This window comes from Leiobunum rupestre, chromosome 7 (genome assembly GCF_980474605.1).
Source record: "Leiobunum rupestre chromosome 7, qqLeiRupe1.1.hap1, whole genome shotgun sequence".
Classification (NCBI taxonomy): Eukaryota; Metazoa; Arthropoda; class Arachnida; order Opiliones; family Sclerosomatidae; genus Leiobunum; species Leiobunum rupestre.
In genome coordinates, this window is record NC_143390.1 from 52,192,665 (window position 1) to 52,203,648 (window position 10,984).

The 10,984-nt window shown below is 32.6% G+C and overlaps 1 protein-coding gene across 1 annotated transcript; it reads left to right on the forward strand.

Annotated features, from left to right (window-relative positions):
- Positions 1-2,085: 2,085 nt before the first annotated feature.
- Positions 2,086-8,265, forward strand: LOC149937208 (uncharacterized). The gene is made up of 4 exons (XM_090154251.1): positions 2,086-2,158; positions 2,329-2,386; positions 3,431-3,592; positions 7,832-8,265. Exons 2-4 carry the CDS (start codon positions 2,351-2,353, stop codon positions 8,141-8,143), a joined length of 510 nt encoding a protein of 169 aa, XP_090010377.1. The 5' UTR covers positions 2,086-2,158; positions 2,329-2,350; the 3' UTR covers positions 8,144-8,265.
- Positions 8,266-10,984: the final 2,719 nt, after the last annotated feature.

The following is a 10,984-nucleotide window of genomic DNA, read 5'->3' on the forward strand; positions in this document are numbered from 1 at the left end:
TAGGGTGTTAATGTTGAGTTTGTGTTATGACGGTTGTGGCTGTTGAGTTTGTGTTATGACGGTTGTGGGTGTTGAGTCGGTTGAGTCTGTTGTGTTAGTGCTTCGGGCCGGGTAGGGCAGAAATAAATTTTAATTTTAACGGATCGGGTCGGGTCGGGCAAATTTAATTTTTGAAAATTTCGGGTCGGGCCGGGCCGGGCCGGGCCGGGTCGGGTTAATATTCAATCGGGTCCGGGTTGGGCCGGGTTTTTTTATTTTAAAATTAAATGGACCGGGTCGGGCCGGGCCAATTTTCGAAAGGGCCGGGCTTTTAAAAAAAGGCCCGACCCGACCCGACCCGACCCGACCCTTACCCGCCACTGCATACTGCGTGTGAAATGTTTCGACCCCTTCGGGTGTTGTACGAAGAGGGATAGAGGAAGAGAGAAGGGGTGGGAGAGAGATAGACGTAGTGACGAAATGAGTACCGCGAGCAGCGCAACTAGCGTCTATTGACTATCATTTCAAGGTCGTCTCAGTCGTCCGATTCACCTAAGCTTCTCTTACGTTTAGTTTTGGTTTTACTTTCGATTTCCTAACGTTAAAATGCGAATTTGCAAGTCGCGTGTCTCGTCGTACTTTGAAATAATATAGCTAGAAAAATTCTAGGTATTCCCATGTCACGTCTAATTCTTGTTTTAATTAAGCGATTTCCTTATCCCTCCTGAATACAAATGAATTTTTAGAAATAATTGTTTTTCTAAAATGAGTAGCTTGCTCGACTCTGAACGTACTAGAGCTTCTGTTCACTTTAAGTTAGAGCTCTCGCTACCTAGAGTTACTTGGGATTAACTGCACCGTTGTTCATATCGGGAAATTCATTAATAGAAAACTGCGGATTGACCATCAATTTACAATATTTAAAAAAAAGTCATTGTTTATCGGGAGATCTAAATACAGTCACAAGGTTCATTCAGCAACAGAGTAAAGTAAGAACAATGAAACAAATTTAGTTAGTTGAACTTTTTTATTCTTTTTACTTTATTGTATCAAAATAGTAGCACCGGCCCTAGGGTAGAGCAAGTGGCGCCAAAATTCCTTTTGAGAGACGCGGGGCGGCGTGACAGACGGCGGAGCCGCCGCGGATAAAATTAATTTGCACAATCTCGCTCTACCCTGACCAAGGGCTAGGGCCGGCGCTGCAAAATAGTTCGTTTTGTGTTCATCCGAATCTAGATATCATTTTTCAAAATAGAAAACATTGGCATGTTTTCTTCGTATTATCTTAACCGATATTTATTTGAGCGCTCTATAAATTTGTTAATTCAATGATGTTGGACTGGATCTACAAAGCCCTTTTTATATTAAACTTTCGCCTTGAAATATTTAATTATTTTTTTTTGGATGCATTCTCACATATAGTTGGATGCTTGTGTTATAATTGGGATTTTTTTTTTACAATAACGATTTCGAAACAAAAGCAAGGGTGAAACTTCACGATGATCTCCAAAAATTCTACTTTTTGCATCTACGAGATTAACGAAAACCTATTTTTTCCTTATAGGTAAATTTACATTTAACAATTATTAATTTTGCTTAGATAAAAATGTTTCATTTATAATTTGTTTTTGTATACCTTACAAAAGGAATAACGTCTAACAAAAGGTGTATTTAAAACATTTAAAGTCTAAGTTTACCTACTTCAAACGGCCATTTTGAGTTTCAAAAATAATTAACTTAAATTTCTATGACAGATTTAAATTTATGCCTCCAATAAGAATAAAATATTTAGAGGTAAGTTTTATCGAAATACGTTGCAATTGTTACTTAAATACGGTATTTTTAATAAGATTAAAATTTTTACTTACTTACGGGAATAGCCAAAGTGCGTTTTAAATGAAATACACAGAAATTAAAAAATAGCATTACAAATCTAATTTGTAGGTTGCCGAATTAAGACGTTAGGTACTAAAAGTAAAGTTTGATTAGCGTTTGATCACATTCACTGTGCAGAAAACGACCACAATAAGAAACACGCAATTCTACGCGTTACCTGTTTGTAAGCGAAATCTTTCATATTTAAATTTCATTTTATAAATTAGGAAATTAATGTTTTGGACAAAGAATTCCAACGTTTCACTGAAATATGTAACTTCTTTAAAAGGACGTTCAATACAACGTAAGTAGATTTATTTATCTAATATAATGTATTTAACATAAATAATTACATATATGAGTTTTAAGTGAGGTGTATTTGTGCAAATCTCAGTTAAATGGCACTAAGAATCTATTTGCATACACTTAAACTTATTTCATGCAACTTAATTAGTTTTTTCATTTCATTCGTAGTGTGGCTCTTAGTTCCGCACCAATGGCTGAGACGGTAATAACAAATGCCTCATCCCAGGTATGACTTTTACTTCTTTGGTAGATTGAAGAATTGTGACCACTAGGAGCGCTTGTTATTGATTTTTAGGATGAATGGTAAATAGTAGCTTCTATTTCTACCACCGTTTGCAAAATACAATAGCATGCATATTTATTCGTGGGCGTTTCGTTGAATTTAGGGTTAAATGAATCGTTTAAAGAAGAATCTTGTAATGATTCGCAAAGTACCATTGACAAAAAAATGGTTGATCTAACAATAAAATTACATGAATGACCACTGAATGTATTATAAAAAGTTTTTTTTATTAAATATACAGTTGTCATTCATTTTGTTTTATTTTAATTTATACACAAGTTCCCCTACAGCGTCTAGAGTGGTTGAAATTCTAATATCATTTTGATAAAAATGTTTACCGATTAAACGAAATATTATCAAATTGTGATCCAATATAACTTGATTCAATATTTCATCAAAATATGATCGAAGTTTGATAATATTTGGGCCGTCCAATTACATATCAAATTTTTATAACCCACAAGCTGATCAACCATTTTCGTATGGGTTAACTTTGCTCTAAACCTTTTATCCTAGTATACCGTAGTGCAAATTTGGATTATTGTCAAATGAATATTTGAAATGAACTTGCTTGCTCTTTTAATCTCTCCCTTAATTTTCAATAGCCTATATACTCCATTCAAATACTTTTTTCGGAAACGTTGATTGCGATTATTTGTTAAAAGTATCCCTTTTGTTTAATATTATTGCTCAAATAGTTTGAGTGAACAACATTTTTCTGAATTATATCTGAATCAAGGGCTTGAAGAAGAATAAAAGTTTCAAATTTTTATTTGTCTCGCGTAACTTGTTTCTTTTACAAAGTGCTAATGAATATAAAAGCACGCGCACATTTTTTAATTCAGGTTGTGCTACTGTAATTCAGCGAGCTCCGTTTAATTCAATTATTTACCACTTAAAATAGTATAATTAAAAATGTTTTATATTATTTCATAGTAAGTAAGAAAATGGTAAATAATAATTTAACAACAATTTTTTTATTCCAAGGATGTCGATTACCTTTATAATTTGATGACTATTGGAACGTTTGAAAACAATAAAGAATTCGCTCCTTCTGCCGTTCTGACACATAGTGAAATCATTATATTTTCAGGGCCACCATCTCTGCCACAGATAAACTCGTTTTTGGACATACCGATTGAAAACGAGGTACAGATAAATTTTGTTGCTGTGTGATCAAAGATTGGCTAATACTAAGTAGTGTTTCTGTTTGACTGTTTCTCCACTTGCAAAGTAAAATGGCCATTTTTGTATGAGATAAGCAAGTATATAAACATCTAGAGCCGATATCAATTTCTGTAAACGAGGGACCTATAGTGAATTAAAATTACAAGGCTGCTCATGAAGTAATTGGAGTAGCGCTCCCAAAAAACTGCCTTTTGGGCCCTTTCTTACCCAACCATGGCTCAGTTAATATTCCTCATGCTTGACGCAAAAAAATACATTCTGCAGTTTCTAAGTCACACTAACGTTCCCTGCAATTCATAACATAACCGTATTTTTAATTTAATTATTCAATTTCATATGGAATAGCACTAAAATTACCTCCCACGCTTTCATAAATGTGATTTAAGACTGTAAAAATAGCCCTTTACAAATATATGATTTTCTGGAATTATTATCTAGCTCTTATCTTATTCACATAATTAAGGGAAAGATAATTTTAAATGTTTTGACATTTTGACTACATTTTCTTTACTAATAGCCGCTTTATTTAGGTTCTATACATTCTTCTGTTTCTATTTCTTATTACGATCATTGTATGGCCTTTGCTTGTGGATAAATCTAATAAAATGCGCAAAATGGGATATTCTGATTTCATAAGAAAGTTCTACTTCCGCGGTTTCTTTGAGGGTGCCTGGTCTTTAATTTCGCTATTTTTTTCTCAATGTAAGTAAATTAGAAATTGTTTATGAATTAGTGCAAATGTTGTTTTTTTCACAAAGACATTTACCTAATTTTCTCTTTGCTTAAAGCAATTGTTAAAATTATGTAGCTAGCCTGCTTCGCTGCTTTATCTCGTTAATAGTTTTGAATAAAATAATGTTGGAGATTGTGAACTAAATTACAAATAAATTTATTGAAGATTAATATGTTTGTTTACATTATAGCAGCACGCAAATTAATAATAAATTTGACAAGAAAAAAAAGCATAAAATGTTTAGAATTCAATAAATTAAAAACAATCAATTGCCATAAATACAAATCCGATAAGAGTTTCCTTAATTAGAAATATCTAGATTGGATTTAACGAATTCTCAAAAAATTAAAAGAAACTTTTACTTTCTTTTCAAGCAATAAACGATCAGCATCAAAACATTTCAAAGAGTTGTCTTTTATTTTCATGGCTGATAGGATTTCTAGTTTTGATTATTTGGTTACCAAGTTACATGCAAGCTGCTTACACAGCCATTTCTACCGATAAAATAGATAGCATTGAAGACTTGCTTTCTCAAACTAGAATAAAAACGTTTGTCTTAAGCGGAGGTTTCGAATCCAACTTCATCAAGGAAATGGTACGTTAAGTAACTGATAAATATATCTAAATATAAAATTTTAAATTGTAATCGATGTCAATGCTAAAGAGGATGTTAAGTCTAGTCTTACTTTGCGAAATTCAGATTATTATTTATCGTAGAAAAGGCATAAAATGACGTCGACTAATAATAAAAGGAATAATTTGTAAACGAGCCAAGGTGCACCATTCAAATTTAAGCAAAATAATTTAACCCTTCTTAATTTCATTTAGTTATTGAAAAAATGGATTAATGTTCTATTTTAAATATGGTAAAATGCAATTAATAAAAAAGCAAATTTAAAAAAAAATATAATATACATGGTATCATTAAACAATTATTAAAAGTTTCACGCTCTTGGTATTTCAAGTGTTTAAAGGCAATAAAAGAGGCGTGGGGAGGCAGAATCTTCTCAAACTGTACCGCTTCGGCAGATGTCGCGGCGCTCAGTGATTCGTGAGCCGGCAGGAGAGAGAAAGCCTTGTTTTATATTCTGAAGCCTGCATAAGGTTGGCTGGCCCGTAGCCAGCGAGGGGGCCTGAGAGGGCCCACTTTAAAAAATTGTTCCCCTGAAAAATCTGAGAGTTCTTCATCGTGCCCCATCAAAAGATATCTGTGCCCCCTTAAAAATATCATTGTGCCCGTAGAAAAATATCAAAGTAAGTAAACAAAAGCAATAAAAAATATCCTATTCACATATTAAATTTAGTTCAGTTAAACTGTCCAAACTGTATTATTATTGACTTTCGTGTACGTTGCTTTAGTATATTAGTATCACTTACACCATTTGAAGTTGAAAGTTTTAACGTTAGCAGAAATAATAATATGGCAAGAAAGTTTAAAATCTCTTTAATTTAAAACGAAAAATGTTATTATTCTCTAATATCGCTTATTATTTAAAACTTCTAAGAATATTTAAAAAAATAACTGTTACTCTGGAGGAGAAAAATTTAAAAGACTTAAATTTATTAAGAAGATATTTTATTATCAAATAATAAGTGATAACCCACCCATCGTTTTCTAATAAAAAACCAAGGGGCAGTTCACTCCTCTTTGGAGCGCACATTTAATCGGATTAAATCGAGTTAATTGTGATTAAATTTTTAATCCGATTTAGATAATCGGCTTATTCATGATCTAATCTTTTAAATCGCGATTTAATCGACTTAATAATGATTAAATCTAGGTAATCATGATCAGTTTTTAATCATATATTTTTTAATCCTATACTTAATCTTACATCGATAAAAGTAAACCAATTAGTTTTTAATTAAGTTTATAATTTGGAGTATTTAAATCTAAAAATAGTATGCCTACTGGAATAGCCAAAATTTTAATTGTTTGTCCTTATTCGAGTAAAGCAATGTTTCGTGTCCAAGAAAAAATTTGAATTTTGTAGGATCCTTGACAAAAATGCCATAGAAATTTCTTATTTCCTCCTCATCACACAAATTGATCATATCATGTCGGGCAACGTTTTCTCAAAGCCTTCGTCTTTTAAACCCATCAATGAACATCTATTATCAAAGCCCATAATATCCATGAAGTATTTAATAAATGGAGGAATTTTAACAAAGAGTTCGCTTTCAATTTTGTCCCATATTATCTTGACTAGACATTTTCCACCCTCGTTTTCCACTAGATATGCGATAATCATATATAACTAATAATTAGTTATAAAGTATTAAAATTAAAATTAAAAATAAAACAATCGCAGTTTAAAGTTTATTATCTACAATCTGTCATTTCATACAGTAAAATTGTTTTCCAACTTAAGTAGGAATGTAACGAACAATTTTTATTCCATTTGGAATTTTAATAAGAAATGTGATTAATTTTTCAGAGTACTTTAATAAAAATTCTTTAAATAATAATAAAAATAATAAATTTTAACACACTTATTTAAAAAACTCTCGGGCATTTTAGAGATAAATTTCAGATAAAATGAAGGTGCAACAGATATGGGACTAACTCATTTATTGTTATTAATGGATGTCACATACTTCGTTAGGTAAGGTAGTCTGAAACTATGATTGGTGCACGGCGTGGCTAACTTTTTTAAACCTACGTGCTCACGTTTTTTTACACCAAATATAATCGTTACTCGTCAAATCACGCACTATTTTTAAAACCTTGGCCGCCACACTTTCCCAAAGATAAATTTAGGTAATAATAATTAATACACGGACTTTTCTTCTGACAAGATAGAGGGTACAAAGAACTTGATTTCTCAAGAAGGTTTCGAGTTAAACTTTACGAAGGATATGATATTTTTCATAAATTATTCGCTCTAAAATATGTTTAAAGCTTATTTCCTTTCCAATACTATAAGAAGTTTAAAAGACTTCTATGAAAAGAAAGTTAAATTTGCTAAGCATTGTCAAACCAGACGGAAACTTTTAGTTACCCTTACCTAACTTTGACAAAAAACCTTGTTGTATTGCACAGAAAAATGCCAGCTAAATTTTAGGAATTATGACAATTTAAAAAATAATAAGAATAATAATTAGCTAGGCCCAAGTCATCAAGTGAATTTTTTTTAAAAATCTTTGGAATTACCCTCGATTATAATTTCTTTTTTCGTATTATCTTTAAGCATTGTCTTATCATATAACAAATCTTACAGTTTTAAATATTATTTTCACTAATTTACCAAATTTACAAATGGCATGAATGTAAAAACCTCTACATTAAATTAAAACATACATATATTTTAAACTTAAATTAAAATTTTAATTTAATTATTTTGGCTTATTAAAAGAATTTAAAATAAATATATAAAGATAACGTACAAATTTATTTGATTGAAGGTTTTAACTTTATTTTACCAAAAAATATTTAGCCAAAATGTATATAACTTGTACTTTAACAGAGCAAAACGAACATCAACTATAAACGTCTCGTAAGGTCAATCGAACAGTATCGATCTTGGTTGAATCCCATTGATCTTTTGGACATAGACTTCTATGAGGATATGATCAAAAACAAGGACGCCTACGTGATGATGTATTTTACTCTTCGAATGGCTCTTTTCGTTCTGTTGAGCGGTAGCGATGACGAAAATCCTCTCAAAGGGAACATCTACATCGGACGAAAACCTCTGGAATCGACTGCGATGTTCGCGGCCATGTCGTCGGAGTTTAATGCGAATATTGCCATCAGGGAAACTATTTACAAAATGTAATACTTCATTTAAATTTATAACCACTCGAGCAGTTTATCAAAAGCAGATTTTCTAGTAATTTGAAATTGGGGGCATATACAGGTCACCACTACGACTCTTTTGAGAACTGCGCTTGTGTGTATTTTGTCTTACAGGTTGCCAAGCTATTCTAAGCTTTTGAGCAACCCTACATTGAGGTTAGTGAGCATTATACAACTACATTAAAGAATAATAGTTTTTTAAATAAATGAAAAATTTATTTAGTTTAAAAAATATATAAAGTAATTTCAAGAGCTAAGACACGTATTATTGTTCCTGGTGTAAATTACTTCGCTGGTTTGTCACTAAAACACTTCCTATGGCAAAAAAGTTCCAAGAAATATCGTGCGGTAAGCAAAGTGCCATTGTCGGACACTAGTCTTAGAAAGGGGTTAAACAATTTTTGGTCTTTGGCCACATGTTTTGTGGAGAAAATCGAACTTAAAGAATCCAATTGGATCGGAAATAAAGCACCCGTCGACATATTCCACAACTGTAAAAAATTATTTTATTGCGTACCGCGTAAGTGGGGAGTCAATGTTTAGCTAAAGGTCCTTTTGAGCTGGCGGTAAATTTTCAAGTCCTTTGGTCAACTTTTTAAACCTTTTGCGAGCTAGTTGATTTTGGTTCCCCAAAAGTGGGAAACTCCCCACTTCTGAGGCATAGTTTATCTCGGGAAGGACAATTGATAGGTTTATGGTAGGTATTAGTCTAAGAGAACTAAAGAAGAAAGATAGTCTAGTTAGACTGGTAAATGGGTTGATTTTTTTTCAACTTTCTTTGTGTGATGACCAAATGTAAGGAAGGAATCCATCGAAACACCAAGGTCCCTTAGAAGAGACACACCACTGATAACAAAGGTGTAGCGGAGCTCTTCCAACCCAAGTGGCTATTCACTTTCTTCTGGATGTTGTAGGTCATGCCATGGGTTGTGGCCCATGAGGCAACTGCATCGAGATCCTTCTGGAGATCAAGATGGTCCTGTTTAGTTGAGAAAGGGTGTGCTAGTTTGGATAGGAGTGATTGACAAGACTTGCCAAGGAGTTAATGAATATAGAAAAGAGGTTTAACAGGAAGACACTACTCTTTGGAGATAGCGGTACAGAGGTACAGCCTTGAAGTACAACAGTGTGACGTCGTTAAGTGATAAAGTTAGCAATCGTAAGGAAAAGATAACAAGTTTGATACGAACGAATGTTAAGAACAAAACCCATGTTGAGAGGGATGAAGGAATTTAGTGTCATCCAAGAACGATCAAATGGTTCTTTAATTGGAAGCAGAAAAGAGTGGAGACCGTCATGCCCGGCTGATTTATTCCGATTAAGTGCTGGTAGTTTTTTGAAAAAGGTACTTGTTAAGTCAGTGATACCCGGAACAGAGTTTAGATTTCAGCGAAGAAGAGGTCTCCATCACCGCGTTCATTGCAGCTGCATTGGAGGATACAGATGATAAATGTTTATTGAGGTGCTTAGCCATTTCATAAGGGTCAGAAATAGAGGAGCCATCAGAGTCTGTCAGTTCAGTCTTAGTGATGGTGGTTTTTCGAAGACCATTAACATAAAAGACAAAGTATTTTGAGTTGTTAGCGATACTGTTAGTGAGTCTAATTTCAAGTTTGCGCTTGTAATTCCGGGAAGCGTTCGTCACTGCTTTGCGTGCCTTCTTGTGGTTAGTGTGGGCTGAGTCTTCTTGTTGTGAAGTGCAGTGTCGTGTTTTGGACCATAGCGAATAAAAATGTCTAAGGTACAGGCCTATACCAAGCCACCAAAACTCGGGGTGCACAAATTATTTTTGGGAGCGCCAGTGCCTTGATACTAAAAATATTAATTTTTAACTCCCTTTCACGAAATAAGTAAATATACAGATAGCTTTATTTTCGAATTTTTTTTAATAATAATTTCTGATTTCGTTAAAAAGCGAATATAAATCAGCCTTTAAAATTAACTATTTAAAGCGGTTGCAATGCTAGTTTATTTAAAGGAAAGATCCACCTTATGTATATTTCTTTCATAAGCTTGTTTTATCAGTAATATTATAAATCCTTAACGTGTGCTTTTAAATTCGTCTCTAATTAAGTTAAATTACGTAAAAATTAATTTTGATTTACTTTCGTCTTCCCCACAATGCACCCGATAAAAATCATGTCTTATGATTCAATTGCGGAGTCGTCTTCTCGTCACGTCAAAGGAAATGTTTCTGATTTATCATATTCCTGATGAAGACAAGCTTATTTATAAAGAAATATATCATGTAGAACTTTCCTTTAAAGTAGATCACACTAGCCTTTAGATCAAATATTAATCTTGAAGAAAATCTGCTCATATTTTTTAATATAGCAGGATATACAACTATGAAATAGTAAGCATGAACTGCAGTCCTAAGTACGTCTTACTATTGTTGTAGTATCGTCCAATCACTATTATCTTTTCCGTTTATCCTGGTGTACCCCCAAAATACCAAGGCTAGTCTATATCTGTCCAAACACTTTTGATTTGCTGATTCAGTTTTTCTTCAATTGATAGACCCTCGCATATTTAGCATTTTTGTTGGATTGTTGAACTTCGGTGCGTTACTCGAGCTTGGAAGAAACGTTTTTCTTTTCCCATTAATTTATAAAGCAAATTTTTCCTAAACTAATGGTATGACATTTTATATTTTATTTTAAATATTTTTATATAAATCATGTAACTTTTCTTGTTTCATTACATTTTGCATTAATTTACCGAAACGTTTTAGTTTTAATTTGAATTACTCAACCTTTTGTGTTGTAAAACGCGCAAGAACAGTATTTTCTAAAACTTTATTAAAAAGTTTTTTTAATTT

What these genes read in the sequence shown, in the direction of transcription:
- LOC149937208 (XM_090154251.1), top strand. Translation starts at nt 2,351, where the DNA reads ATGGCTGAGACGGTAATAACAAATGCCTCATCCCAG. An exon ending in TAACAAATGCCTCATCCCAG is followed by an intron (nt 2,387 to 3,430) that starts GTATGACTTTTA and finishes TTTTATTCCAAG; the next exon opens with GATGTCGATTACCTTTATAA. An exon ending in ACATACCGATTGAAAACGAG is followed by an intron (nt 3,593 to 7,831) that starts GTACAGATAAAT and finishes GTACTTTAACAG; the next exon opens with AGCAAAACGAACATCAACTA.